The sequence below is a fragment of the Solanum verrucosum genome, unplaced genomic scaffold (genome assembly GCF_900185275.1).
Source record: "Solanum verrucosum unplaced genomic scaffold, falcon-dt-bn FXZP01000085.1, whole genome shotgun sequence".
In the NCBI taxonomy this organism is placed as follows: domain Eukaryota; kingdom Viridiplantae; phylum Streptophyta; class Magnoliopsida; order Solanales; family Solanaceae; genus Solanum; species Solanum verrucosum.
Window position 1 is genome coordinate 1,426,202 of NW_026019839.1, and position 16,080 is coordinate 1,442,281.

Below are 16,080 nucleotides of genomic sequence, written 5' to 3' on the forward strand. Positions count from 1 at the left end.
AGTGGAAAGAAAGATTTATTTTTGGTGAAAACATAAAATGTACATTTTTGTCGGTGTATTACTTGTGCCATTAGTTGTATGACAATCTGGATCTGCCTTTTCTGCAATAATTTTATCATATCAAAATTAAATCAGTTGCTAATAGTGGTCCATTGGTAACTTGCTAAGTGCATGATTGTGGTGTTAACTCCCCTTTGATGATATGCTTCAATGTTCTACCAACAATAGAATAATTAAGCAAAAAGAGGAGAAATTTTATCTCGAGGATCACAGAAAGCGGATATGTCCTTTCCCTTCACTCAATATTTCTCTGGTGTCTCTACGTTGCTTTTGGTACCTTCACCTTTTCTCTTCTTTTTTAACAGTTTGTGAAGGAACACACCATCATTATTATTGTCAAAATGAGGTTATCTTTACCTCCCCTTTTGATAGTGATCTTTGATGTTTGAGTGAACTGCTTTGTTTTTTTTTCCTCAGAGTTGTTGACTGATGAACTTCTCGATTGGCACTACCAAAAGGCCATCAATTTGCATAATATATAAATTAGTATGTAATGTACAAATACATGAAGTTAACATGATGTAGTCTAAATTCATTTTTTTTAACATTTCTCTTGTGATGTAAATATATGCTTCTGAACATCTTTTTCCAAAATTATTAAACTTCTCAAGAGTTAGAGAATTGTCACATTTTGTTCTTTTGATGCTCAAGACAAAATAATGACTTTATTTATCAATGTTACTTATGTGATTTAGAATGTTAGGAAGTTCGCTTCAAAAAAGTTATTACTATATAACATTGCCCTTGTGTTTACTTATTTACTATTTCTTAATGTTATCGTATTTTAGACGAAGAAAAGTTCATATATATATATATATATATGGGTAGGTATTTGTATTTAAATTAAAGTATTATATATGTCACAAATGTATTATCAAGTTAACAAGATCTTATAACTTCAAAATATATTTTTTTAAATTGTTCCGAGTTCTTTTATTTTATTTAAAACTCACAACAAATGTGAAAATATGTGAATATATATGAATCATTTAAATATTATCATTTACAAAATAAATTTTATTTACAATAATATGGGATAAACATTTTCATTTTACCCCTACACTAAATTAAAATCTATTAACTATATAAAAATATAGCAACATTAATTAAAAGTCCTATTTATTAATGTTAGTATAAAATTTATTAGAAATACAACTATTGCACATTAATTTTTTAGTTATAACATTATAATTTCTCTTAGTTAATACTAATTATTGCAAATGTTATTCACACTCTTTAACATTCTTTAGTTATAAGATTATGAATTCTCATAGTTATTACATTAATTATTTCTTTCATTTTTTCTTATCTTAACTTTTGACCAATAATTTTTCATATTATTATACCGCCCATATATATGTGATAACACAATGTTTTTATTTTTCCTTAGACGAATCATGCTTTATTGAATAAATTGAAAATTGTTTACAAGTATATGAACTACATCTTTGTTGGGTGTAAGATAAACATGTGATTATATATATGATTTCACAGATAGAATATATTCTTTAATTTCAATTTTTAGTTTTTCCGGTAAAAAAAAGAAACATTTCTCAGTTAACTATGGACAACCAGATAACTAGCTTTGATTTATTTACACAGTCAATTGAGAAGTCAAATATGAGAGCCAACAACAAGAACATCATTTACTATGTTATAACTTACAAAATATAAATTAATATACAAAAATTAGTTCTAAAAGATAAAATGTAGTTGTTCTCTTTACATGTTCATATGACATATGAATAGTTTAACGTGAAATACACGTGCAAACAAATCGGGTAAGATGACAAGAAAAATACACAACAAATATCGTCTATATGGTAATATTATTGAGATACGACCAATTACATGATTGAACCTCAACAAATTGAAATAACTATATGCATTTAACTAATAAAAAATTTCATTGACCATCTTCATAGGTTTGCGTGAATAAGATATATATATGATGATCCACATTGAACATTCACAAAAAAATCTGCAATTTTATTTTGTGCAAATCTTATTATTCAAATCATAGCTTAAATAAGCAATACTATTTACTGTAACATATATTTTCTGAATAGGCAATCACGTGCAACGCGCGTGTCGTAAAACTAGTTATATAAAGTGCAACTATTCACATATCTCATATTTTTTTATTATTCTATCAAACTCCTTCTTTCTTTGTCACACCATTTTCACAATTGAATCAAATGGAGTTGCAAGACTCACACAACCAATAAGATTGTATTTCACACTTTTTCAACATTATGTGACTTGACAAGGAAAATTCTATCACATGTTTTATGGTTTTTTTTTTCATTCCAAGAATGAAACTTATCTCACCCAAAACATTTCATGATAAATGACTACTCACCATGTTTTTCATAATTTATTTATAACTCTTATGTTAGAGTCAAAAATCATCTCATTATAGCCAAACAACATGTGATTTATTTCATAATAAATATATGCACTTGTAATACCCTTTTTAGAGCATTTCTCAAAGATGTAAAAATAATTTTTTTCACAATGACTTTTTTCCTCATTTCATGAGCCCCCACTATTTTAAGAATTTAAATATCATTTTTTCATGAAAAGTAGTATGACCTTATTCATGAAAATACTTGGTAATTTTTTTTCTTTACCTTGTCTCCACTTGAATTGAGAAAGTAGAAAAATACTTTACCATATACCTCTTCTCTTCCATCTCTTGAAGAGGGCGACGTTGAGCGGAATTATGTTGAGATCCCTATCTTGATATCCACACTTTTTCAAACTATATAAAAAACATGAATCTCCTTAAAATTGTTGGTGTAATATACCACAAATACAAAATATTACAACTGAAAATAAAATGACAAAAATGAATAAACAAATATTTAGGCTAAGGCGCGGATATCTCGCTCTCTTTAAGGAGATTCAAGCCCACTGTGGCATAATCTACACCGATCCAACAATATCACTCTTGACTTGTTCCCTCCAGGATACAACAGCCAAACAACGTGTACAACTCAAGTAACTCCAGATAAGTTGAAGATTCCAAAACTCCACAAAAGAACACCTTCCTTCAGCATATAAATATTCTCTTTTGTATATAGTGAATATAGTTAAACACTTAGAATATTATTCTTTGTCTCAACTCACTCTTTCACTATTACACACTAAAATATTATTTCACAATTCTCATCTTTTTTTGACTAACACTCTATCTCATATTTCTTGGGATACTTCACAAAGGAAAAAATACCATTATTTATAGGTGAAGAAGTCTTCAATATAATTAATGGGTAGAATGAGGGGTAGCAATGTGGGTAGATAGATGTGATAGATGTTACATAAGATACAAGACACTAATGGTCATATAAGTTACAAGAAACTAATGACCATGAGAGTTACAAGAACTAATGGTCATATAAGTTACAAGAATCAATAGTCATCTTCTACCACAATTTATACCCATTAACATATGTCAATGGTTAATTTAGCCTTTACAACTGTCTTTTTAAGCAGGGCATTATCCAGAATGGGATGAGATCACCCTATTCATTTTGTTGGACATTCAACTGGAGCACATGTTGTTTGAGTTTTGCAACAAATGCTAGCTGATAAGGTAGTCTGCTTATAATCAATTAATGGATTTTGAGAATTTGGAAGGAGTTTTGTTGTTAATTTTAAGCTTATTGTGATTGTAGACATTTAAGGGTTATGAGAACACTTGTTAAAACTGGGTCTTAAACATCACAACATTGTCTGGAGCATACAATGGGTCTACAAGAACCTACTTTGATGGAATGAAGTAGGTTTCTTATATGTTATTATTTTGTAGTCCACTTGTCTGCCTTAGACCAATCTTATTTTCTCTAGTTCAAATATAGTTGATATCTCATTGGTTGTTCAATATATCAATTGTGCTAACAATAACAACAAACCTAGTGTAATTCCATAAATAGAATTGGGGAGGGTAGAATATACCTTACGCTTACTATGGCTAAGGTAGGACTGTTTTCGATAAATCCTCGACTCAAAGGAAAACCGAAGATGTAAAAGGAAGCAATATCAACAAGCAGAAATAACAATAAGATAGTACAATAATCAAGGCTAAAGAAACAACAAGTAACTAATACTACAAGAATGGGAAAGCAATATACCTCTTCCCCTCCTTAAGCCCACTACAACCATCTTCTCGCACCTCCTTACGATGAGCTTGTTGGAATGTATGCATCCACCGATTTCGATGGGATCAGGTTCTCAGCACAGTTACAATGACAAACAGTAAAATAAATGCTGAAAGTAAAGATTGCACAAATAACTTTACGTGGAAACCTCCTTACTCAAGGGAGTAAAATCACGACATGTTCTCAACAGGACTTTTCAAACTGCTTCCACTAATCTTCTCCAAGCAAAAGCAAAAGTTAGTTTACACAATGAGATTAGCCTGCTAATCTCCACACTAAGAAATACCACCTATCACTTAGCTGATCCAGAGAAGATACAACATTGCCCACTATACTAATCCTAACCGATTAATATAGACTTTAGAGTGAGAAACTAAGTTACCCTTAACCTATTTCTTACAATGATTCACACAAGTTTGAAACGTTTCTTTCACAAGTGAAACAAATCCTGTAATATAAGAACTTATTACAAGCAGACAAGTGCAGTTGGTACAGAAAGCAAATAGAAGCACTTCTATCAGGTCCATTATTGTTTTGAAGCTTGAAAATCCCCCCGTCCCCCCCCCTTCCAGACCAACTGACACTATTAATAAGGTCTTAACAGACGTCTATTAAAAATTTCGGCAATTTTTTTTTTGAAATGCTATTAGCAAAAATCCATGGATTATATAGCACACGAAAATCCGTAAAATATTGGTTTTCCTAATTTGGGGTTCATTTGAACTTGAAAATGTGTTTGTTTGCCCCTTGCGACCAACTGACGTCATTAATAAGGTCGTAAAGGATGTCCTTCAAAAAATTCATCAAATAAAATTTTGAATCCTGTATCACCAAAAATCAATGGACTATAGAACACAAAAATCGATAAAATCTGGTTTTTTCTTTCTTTAGGGCTAGTTTGAACTTGAAAATATGTCTGTTTGACCCTCGAGACAAACTAGCGCCATTAATAAGGTCGTAATGACATCCATGAAAAAATTTCGGCAAAAAAAGTTCTGGAATACTATTACCAAAAATCCATGGACTATAGGGCACGAAAATCGATAAAATTTGGATTTTCCATCTTTGGGGCTCGTTTGAACTTAAAAATGCGTTTGTTTACCCTTCGGAACCAATTGACGCCATTAATAATGTCGTAATAGACGTCCATGAAAAATTTTGGAAAAAAAAATCTAAAATCCTGTATCACCAAAAATCCATTGACTATAGCACACGAAAATCGTTAAATCTAATTTTTCTTGCTTTGGGGATCGTTTGAACTATAAAATGCGTTTGTTTGCCCCTAAGGACCAACTAGCGCTATTACTACGGTCCTAACAGACATCTACGAAAAATTTTGGCAAAACAAATTCGGAATCACATCACCAGCACACGAAAATAAGTAAAATCTGGGTTTTCCTGCTTTGGGGCTCGTTTGAACTTGAAAAAGTGCTTGTTTGCCCTTGCAGGACTTACTAACGTCATTAATAATGTCGTAACGGAGTCTATGAAATTTTTTGGCAAAAAAAGTTTCGGAATCATGTATCACCAAAAATCCATGGACTATAGCACACAAAAATCGGTAAAATCTGGGTTTTCCTGGTTTGGGGCTCGTTTGACCTTGAAAATACGCCCATTTGGCCCTCGTGACAAACTGACCCCATTAATAAGGTCGTAATGGACGTCCATGAAAAATTTCGACAATAAAATTCTAGAATCTTGTATCACAAAAATTCCATGGACTATAGCACTCGAAAATCGATAAAATCTATTTAAAAGCGTTTGGGACTCATTTGAACTTGAAAATTTTCTTGTTTCCCCCTCGGGACCAACTGGCGCCATTAATAAGAACGTAACGGACGTCAATTAAAGAGGCTTATGACCCCACAATTCTACCTCAGATTTTTTTTAATACCCTAACCTTAGAAAATAAATGAAAAAAAAAAGTGAATATTCCCTACAATCGACATAGTCTTAAAAGTGGGTAGTAGTCTAAATTCTCAAGTAAGTTTTATGTATACCTCTTCGAGCTTATTTGTGTATTATGTGAAATTTTTTATATCAATAAATGGTATCAGAGCATTGATCGATCATTGAAAATATAAAAATAAAAAATAAAAACTCATTGAAGACATTTTTGTGAGTCATAGTACTGGATAAAAGAGAAATTATCAACAAATTACAAAAAACAAAAGTAATTATAAATCAAAATAATTTTTGATGAAGTTGAGAACATACTTATTAGATCTGAATTCTTTTGTAGTAGTAACAGCTTCTTGAAGTTCATGATTCATCTTAGGAGAATGATATAATAGTAAAATTCATCAATTATTGTCACTAGGTACAAGAAATAGAGGGAATAACATGCTTAACTTGGACTAGTCGTCTGAATATAATGATGTAGAGTTGAAGAAGTTTTCATAGAGGTTGATAACACGACGCTTATAAGATGTGTAAGTGTCTATGTGAAATTCACTCGAGCTCTATGTTTTTCTACAAAGATTTCCTTGAGACAAACCTACTAGAACCTAAGTCGATTTCAACCACGAATGGTGGAGCTACGTCAAAGAGGAAAATGAATCGATCGGTTCTCTAGAGGCTTCTAGGCTCTTTCTGTTTCTAGTCTTAGCTGAATATACGAGTGATGACACATTAATTATATTTTATAACTCCTAAGAAAATTCTAATAAAAAATATGTGCACGGAAAGAATTGTTATGCTTAGATCGTAAAAATATAATGTCAAACAGGGCTATACACGCCGCAACACACGTGCTCGGAGACTAGTGACTAAGAAGCATTATGTTTGTTAAGTTTTGAACTACAATATATTTGATGTGAGATTGAATGTGTGTTGGTGCAACTTTGATTGAAATTTTATTTATTAGGTGGAAGTTTTTTTGCCATTTTGCTTGCATTTTGGTCATCTAACTTCTGCAGTTTTGGTGAGTTTCTTTCGCCAATTTTCTGCAGCATTTGACCCTTTTTTTGCGGCATTTTTTCGCCTTCTAATTGATGTATCTTTGGCCATTTTTTTTGCTAGTTTTCTGTTTTATTTTGGCCAACAAAAGCTGCTGCATTTTTGGCCAATTTTCTGCTGCACTTTTTGCCATCTAGCTGCTGTATTTTTTGGCCAGAGCTGAATTTTATAATTGATACACATTTTGAAAAAAGAAAATGAAGATCCAATGATTTTAAATAACCTTACATGCGTATCGTATAAGACATATTATACAGTAGTCCCTAAATGTAAATATATGTGTTTGGATCGTGAAAGTGTATAAAGTGAAAGATTTTCAAACTTCAAGAGAAAAGTTATGTTTGGATTACAAAAGATATCGTGCAATTCAACTAGATCGAGTAGATTATCGAACTTGACCATATTTTATTGCCCTAAAGTGTAAATTCAGTCCTAATTCAGGTACACTCTTATTGGTTTGTTATGCTAATATTGCCTAAGAGAGTAATTAAGAGAATAACCATAATTTGTCATAATTTTCTATGAACTGGACTTGCTGTGTAGGCCAAAGAAAGAAAAAGGTTTGGAGATTATAGTAGGGATAACGTGGAATGAGTCAGTTGTGGCAAAGTACTTCTGGCGTTGCAACAAAAGAAGATACTATGTGGGTGAATTGGGTGAATCATGTGTATCTGAAAGTTCAGATACAGGTTATCATCCAAAAAATGGATAGACGGAAAACGATAAAGTTTATCCAAATATTGTATTTATTAAAACAATATAGTATGATACAATATAACACAATACAATAAAATACAACAAAGCATAACAACCATCCAAACAAAGAGTAGGGTATTACTTCTCACAAATAATAATACTTTACATCATCTTCATTGGTTGTCTCTTTTATGTATGTATCTCCTTCATCTGCTTTTGGTTCTTCATTTAATCTTTGCTTCTTGCTCGAATATATTTCTTTTTTGTGCATCTTCCGTATGTTTTCATACTAGATAGGGACGGCCCGTGCTAGCAGGGGCCAATATGGACTAGTTATGAAAAGTAATCTTGTACATGACGAAATTCCAGAAAGCATATTTGCTATGTAATTACACACAGATAGCAACATGATGTTAATAGAAAATAGACGCAATAGTACTGGTGAAGGCATTTTCTTTCCATTCTTAAGATGGAAAACTTTGAACCAAAACTATACTAAATTACTAATTCTTATCAGAAAAATAGTGTATGACATTTTGAACAGACAAATGCTCAGATAAAATCCCAACAGAGCTAAGTCAAAAAGTCATGTAGCTAAGGAAAAAAAATGTCCTAACTACAGCTGATAAACTCATCAATATATCATCTGTTTACGATCAAGAAATACAGCACAAGCAATATCAACTTGTCGTCACACAAATACACTGATAACTCTAAAGGTTGTTTCTTTGAATCAAAACTTGTTACATATTCTATACTCTATCGATATAAACAATGAAGAATCAGAAGGTAGATACACATAGCAAATGGAAATTTTATTTACAGATTTATCCCCAAAGTTAACATTAGAATGACCGGTTGTTTGCCATTGTTCATCATTCACAACTCCCATATAAATTTGAGCGAACTGAATTTGGTTTTTTTGGTTCTTTGGAGGCCCTTATTTTTTTGGGGGGCTAAAGCCACTGAAGTTGAGCCGCCATTGTTTCTTTCTCACTTGAAGTTGATCCTTCAAAAACCCCATTCCCATAATTCACCATCTTCAAGAATTCAATTCTTCTCTCCAAAGACTCTAATTTCGAATTCAGTTTCACCAACAAACTTTTGTTCGACTCTCTAAACACGTCATTAAGCCACTTATCTTCACCATCGTCCCAAAACAGAGCATGATTCTTTTTCGACTTTTTCTCGAAATACCCATCATCATCAATTCGTTTTCTCTTGCCGTGAAAGAGATTTTCTTTGTAGGATTGAATAATGGGGTTGAAATCAGTGGGATTTTCAGGCCATGTATCGACTTCTCCGTTAGGATCAACAAGAATGACACAAGTTTTAATGTCACCGAGGATTGAAAGCTCTCTAGTCTTTTTCTTGATGGTCTCCTTTTTCTTCTTGTAATTTAGCATGGTGCCCTTCATCTTCTTCTCCATTGTGTGTGCCAAGAAGAAAGAAAAGAGACTAAGCTCCACAACAATGAATCCCTCTCCTCTATCTATAGGAAAACAGAGTAATGCGTCAATGGAAAGCAGAGTGACGCGTCAAAATAGGATTTATGTTAGGGTTTTGGTTTTTGTTTGGGTCGGGTTGCTTAAAAATTAACAAACCAGTTTTAAAAAAAAAAGAAAATTACGTGTATAAGCAATATATACTAGTTAATTACTTAACATAGCTATAGTTTGTCTTAATTACAATTTGCGACCTACTTTTAGCTATAATTATGCGGCTCAACTTTTTAGTTTTGTATAATTCGCACGTTTGTATAATTCGAAATTTGTATAATATAATTTGGGATAAGGCACAAGTACTCCCCTAGACTATGACCGAAATCCCAAGACACACCTTAACTAAACTAAGGTCCTATTACCCTCCTGAACATATTTTTTTTAAATAATTTTGTACGCCTTTTGTCTTTTTTGGCACACTTCTTGACTCCACGCAATTGAGACGTGTGAAAAATATTTGGATGTCACGTAAGCTAAAAAGGTGCACAAAATTACAAAAAAAATGGGTTCAGGGAGGTAATAGGACCTTAGTTTAGTTAAGGTGTGTCTCTAGGATTTCGATCATAGTCTAGGGGGTACTTGTACATTTTCCGTATAACTTTTGTATAATTCGAAATTTGTATAATATAATTTGTATAACTGTTTACACTTCTGATGTTTGTAATTGTATAAATTCGTTATTTCGAGTTTATACAAAAATAACTGAATTATACCAATGTAACAGCAAATTATACAAACGAGACAACTTAAACTGTAACTACAACCCGTAAATATGTAAACTATAACTATGGAGCATAATTAAGATTATTATAGTGGATGTTTGCGAAAGTTCCTCTTTAAAAAATGATGTGGTTTTTCTTAATTTAAAAAGGGATAAGGGTCTGAAAAATACTCCAATTTTGGCCGAAATTGTTGTTGCGATACCAAACTTCAAAAAGGACCTTTTACCCCCATGTACTATTTAATGGTGTATTTTAAAGGTATATATGTGTCTATGTGGACATCATAAATATTGCATCATTTTAAATAATAATGTGTCCACGTGGATACATATATACCTTTAAAATAAACTATTAAATAGTGCACGGGGGTAAAAGGTCCTCCATAAAGTTTGGTATCGTAACAACAATTTTGGCCAAAGTTAAAGTATTTTTCAGACCTTTTTCCTATTTAAAAATACAAATAAATATTTTTTTAATTCAAATACATATATGTTTGCACCATTTCATAGACTAAAGGAGTATGTTTATTAGGGGTAGGCACAAGTACCGAAAAATTGAAATATCTAATCGAATCGATTTTTTTTTATAGTTCGGTTTTTAGTATGTGTTTTCGTATTTTCGATATTTCGATTCGATTTTTGATATGTTTTTGTATTTTCGATATTTCTGTTTAACTGAAATATACACACTAATATATATAGTATATACTATATTACATATTGGGTAATTATTAATATTATATAAATGTTATATCAATTTGCCTTTAAAGTTTTATTTCCTTTTTCGCCCTTAGCAAATAGCAAGTTAGTAATTAGCATTAGATTTTCAACTTTTCATTTTTGTTTTTCCAATTTCCGCCGCACCTTCTGGCTTCTGCTTCACTTCCAAATTCAAATTCCAATTCCAATTTTCCAAGTTAGCCTCAACCATTGTCGTGACCAGGGAAGCAATTAGCGACCAGCGATTGCAGCTGCTACGATTTCAAGTTTTCAACTTCTAGTTCCATGTATTCGATTGTTTTTTTGATTATTTTCTGTTTTTCTTCTTCCATTTTCTTTTTTTTTTTGTCTAATTTTCAATGAACAAATTAAGTGTGTAAAATCGAATTTAATAAACCAAATCGAATTAATTCAATTCGGTATTCGATACAACAAGTTCAATAACCAAAAACGGAAAAAATCAAATTAAAAGAACCCAAACCGAACCAAATTACCAATGCCTAGCCCTAATTGTTTATCCCATTTTTTGAACATAAGGTAGATTCCATTAAAGTTGAGGAATAATTTATTCCACTTTTTGATCAAAAGGTATATTCCCTTACAGTTGAGGAATATATTTACAAGTGTTGTCTATATATAACTTCTTTTTTTCTTTAATTTTTTTTTCCATTTCTATCTTTGGTTTTGTTTTTTTTCATAAAGAATAAAAAAACTAGACTTAGTAAATCTTTGACCAATCTATTTATCACAAATATTATTTCATCTCTACATTAGGATTTGTCTCTCCTTACCTATAAATAAACAGCAGCATACAAGACATGAAATATCACAAATTTGTCTTCTTCTCCGTTAGCTTATTTTCTAGTAATATTAAAGTTTTAGAAAGAAAAAAAAGTGTGAAATAGAGGTTGCCTTATCAAGTGTTTTTCATATTCTTGTGCAACTCTAGGAAATAGCACTAGGGACACTCTCATTGATACCAGTCTAGATCGGTAAGTATTCTTTTATTATTTTACTTTATTTTTTTGTTAGAATATTTAATATAGGTTATACGCTTATGATCTTGGTCAACCTTTTCTTTCTTATGAGTTAGTTTTAGAATCTAAGCTCAATTTTTAAAATATGAAATCACTGATTTTATCGATGCACGAGTTGAATTAAAAAACACGCTCAAGTCCATTTTCTTTGCAATTTGTAGATGCTCAAATTCTTTGTTGGATTACTAATTTGATAGTTCATATTTTGTGTGTACACATTTACAAATAATACATTTCTTAATATATATGTTTTATTGAGCTAATTTCAAGAGTAACTCAATAAAATCGATGAGTACTAGACCACATTTTGAGTGCAACATGAACCATAATTCTTAGAACACATTTTACATGTGACTTAATTAGTCTAATTTTAAAGTGACATTTCTTGATTAATCACTAATAATAATTGTCTTGTTGTAGTCATATCCAGAAGTGGCTAATTTTGTGAGGTCAAAGCGACACAAACGGGCAAAGGATGCAAGAAATTTTGAGAAAAATGGACTTTATATTGAGTTTAATACATCTCCAAATAACCCAATCACGATTATTTGGAGATGTAATAAATTCAATATAGGGTTCATCTTTCTTAAAATTTCTTGATCTCCTGCCCATTTGTGTAGCCTTGACCTCACAAAATCAGTCATTTCTGGATATGATTACAATAAGAAAATTATTATTAGTAGTTAATCAAAAAAATTCAAAGTGTCTTTCAACATAGGCTACTTTGGAGTTTGAATTAGTGGTTGATTCTACGAGTCAATTTTATCGTTATTCTTACTTTTTTCAAATGCAAACTAAATTGAATCCTCCAGATGTCACCATACGGAAAATAAATCAAAAATATTCTATGTATCTGTAAATGACTCATCACCATTTTGAAGCACCCAACTTTTATTTTTGGTTTCCCATTCGGTGTCTGGTACCCATATTGGAGCCCGACTAACTTTGGATTCGCGCCGGAAAGTACCACATTGGGGGGTAAAGCGCTCCCTAACAAAAGTGACTCTGTACCCAAAGGGCTCAAACCCGAAACCTCTTGGTTAAGGATGAAGAAGTACTTACCACTCCAAGTCCACCACAACCCTTGTTGGTGAAGCACCCAACTTTTATTCATATGCATGAAGTGATTTTTTTTAAACAGCAGGGATAATCTTCAGGCACTCCTACTGTCCAGGTTCCATCTTATCTCCATTTTCATGAAATAAAATCTAAATAAGAAAAATCGCTAAAAGATTGCACGTACTTCATAGCTTGAATAGATCATACAAAAACTTGTTATAATGTGATAATTCAAGTACAGCAATGTAAAGAGGTTTCGTGAGTGGCGGTTTCCTAGGGGAATACCTATATATATTAATAGGAAAGCCTAAGTCGTAAAGTGAACATATTTTTGGCACCAAATCATAAATAGTTCTGTAATCAGGCTATATTTACACATCTTAAAACAAATTGATTTTGCTAAAGTTAAAGTTAACTTCTTGTTCAACACCAATTTGCGAAGCAACAATTAAGGGTGTGTTTGGTATGAAGGAAAATGTTTTTTATGGAAAATGTTTTCGTGAAAAACAAGGAGATTTTTGACTTATTTCTTATGTTTGGTTGGTGAGTAGAAAATATTTTTCGGAAAAGATTTTTAGTATTTGATTTATGAATGAAAAATGTTTTTGAGAAGTATCTTTTATTTATACTAGAGTAGAAAATAATTTTTGAAAATGAAAATATATTTTAAAAATAAACTTAATTTTTTTTGGGGGGTGGGGGGTTGGGGATGGGGGATGGTAGGGGCACGCGTGCGCGGGTTCGAGGGTAGGGGTGAAAAAATAAAATTTTGAAGTTGAAAATATCTTTTAAAAACAAACTTAAATTTATTTATTTTTTGGGTGGGGGGGGGGGGGGTTTAAAAATAAACTCAATTTTTTTTCGGGGGTGGGGGGGATTGAGGAACGGGGTGAAAAAATAAAATTTTGAAGTTGAAAATATTTTTTAAAAACAAACTCAAATTTTTTTTGTGGAGGGGGGGTGGGCTGGCCTGGGTGAGGGGTCGAGGATCGGGGTGAAAAAATAAAATTTTGAAAAAATATCTTTTAAAAATAAACTTAATTTTTTTTTTGAAGGGGGTGGGGGTAAAAAAATAAAAAATTGAAATTAGAAATATCTTTTATAAATAACTCTTAATATTTTTTTTGGGGTGGTGGTAGAGGGTTGGAGGTAGGGTGAGGGTGGGGTAAAAAAAATTGAAGTTAAAAATATTTTTTTAAAATAAACTTTAAATTGTTTTTTTTTTTTTTGGGGGGGGGGAGGGGGAGGGGGCATTGCGGGGCTGGTTTGAGGGTAGGGACAAAATAAATTGATTTTTTCAACAAAAAAAATTGTAATTTGAAGTTGGAAGAGAATTTTGGAAAATGTTTTTCTTAAGTTTTGAAGGGAAATGATTTTCCTTAAATTTGAGGAACATGAGTTGATTTGGAAAACATTTTCCAAAACATTTAAGTCAACCAAACATGAGAAAATTAGAAAACATTTTCAATTTTCCTTCATACCAAACACACCCTAAGATTATGAGTTTGCGGCAACAATTTTTATTAACAATTCCATTAAATGTACACAAAACATGTGACCATAAACCAAATTATAATCATACATTTATTAAGTTGGAATTGCTATAGCAATTTATAAATTTTAAATCCTGAATCATCCTTTGTCATACCTACTTTAAACTAATCAAAAATAGGAGAGAGGAAATAGTATGACGTTTTGAACAGACAAATGCTTTGATAAAATCCTAACAGAGCTAAGTCAAAAAGTCATGTAACTAAGGAAAAAAAATGCCCTAACTACAGATGATAAGCTCATCAATATAATACATTAGAATGACCTGTTATTTGCCCTTGTTCATCATTCACAACTCCCATCTAAATTTGAGCGAACTGAATTTGGTTTTTTTGGTTCTTTGGAGGCCCTTATTTTTTTGGGGGGCTAAAGCCACTGAAGTTGAGCCGTCATTGTTTCTTTCTCACTATAAGTTGATCCTTCAAAAACCCCATTCCCATACACCATCTTCAAGAATTCAATTCTTTTCTCCACAACCTCTAATTTGGAATTCAATTTCACCAACAAACTTTCGTTCGCCTCTCTAAACACGTCATTAAGCCACTGATCTTCACCATCATCGCAAAACAGAGCATGATTCTTTTTTGATTTTTGTTGAAACACCCATCATCATCAATTCGTTTTCTCTTGCCGTGATTGAGATTTTCTTTATAGGATTGAATAATGGGGTTGAAATCAATGGGATTTTCAGGCCATGTATCGACTTCTCCATTAGGATCAACAAGAATGACACAAGCTTTAATGTCACAGAGGATTGAAAGCTCTCTAGTTTTTTTCTCGATAGTTTCTTTTTTCTTCTTGTAATTTAGCATGTTGCCCTTCATCTTCTTCTCCATTGTGTGCCGAGAAGAAAGAAAAGAGACTAAGCTCCACAACAATGAATCTATCTATTTAAAGGAAAACAAAGCAACACGTCAATGGAAAGCAGAGTAATGCGTCAAAAACTGAGAGAAGGCCCAAAATAGTCCATTATCTTTGGATTAAGACTCAAAGTCATCCTTGAGTTTTTTCACATGAAGCACTAATAATCCTCATGTTTGCAATATTGATGCACTTTTGGTCCTCCCCTAAACTTTTGCCTATTTTTTTATATTAATTTTGTTCATAATTTTATGTAAGGAATATCCCATCGTCTTTTTATATATTTAGTAGAAATAATAACTCTGTGTGGGAGAAGGTGAGAAGAAGAACGCATTATTCTGTTCAGTATAAATATTACTGCAGCTAAACTAACATATGACATTGCAAGAAAAGGAAAATACATACTATTGTACATGAAATCGTCGTGATGAACCTCTCGACCTTACCTGCAATACGATTTTACTAAACAAAATAAGGTGTTTTTCTTCTCACAATCTTTCACATGAAGTAATTATTTCTACTAAATATATAAAATGACGATTAAACATTTTATACATAAATTATGAATAAAATCAATGTTAAAAAATAGGCAAAATTTTGAAGGAGGACCAAAAGTGCACCAATATTGCAAACATGAGGGACTATTAATGTTCCATGTAAAAACTCAAGGATAACTTTGAGTCTTAACCTAAAAATAATGGACTATTTTGGGCTTTTTTTTGTTAAAACTTAAAAATTAACAAACCAGTTTT

The 16,080-nt window shown here is 31.7% G+C and overlaps 1 protein-coding gene across 1 annotated transcript; it reads right to left on the minus strand.

The window, feature by feature from the left end:
• Nucleotides 1-14,833: 14,833 nt before the first annotated feature.
• Nucleotides 14,834-15,303, minus strand: LOC125814291 (agamous-like MADS-box protein AGL82). Its single transcript, XM_049493764.1, has 2 exons — nt 15,099-15,303; nt 14,834-15,015 (listed from the first exon to the last, which is right to left on the minus strand). Exons 1-2 carry the CDS (start codon nt 15,301-15,303, stop codon nt 14,834-14,836), a joined length of 387 nt encoding a protein of 128 aa, XP_049349721.1.
• Between the last annotated feature and the right edge of the window lie 777 nt (nt 15,304-16,080).

Bases quoted from the DNA above. Each gene is read 5' to 3' on its own strand.
- LOC125814291 (XM_049493764.1), bottom strand. From the start codon at position 15,303: ATGGAGAAGAAGATGAAGGGCAACATGCTAAATTACAAGAAGAAAAAA. The intron at 15,016-15,098 runs GCAAGAGAAAAC...ATGATGGTGAAG, and splicing joins TAAAGAAAATCTCAATCACG to ATCAGTGGCTTAATGACGTG.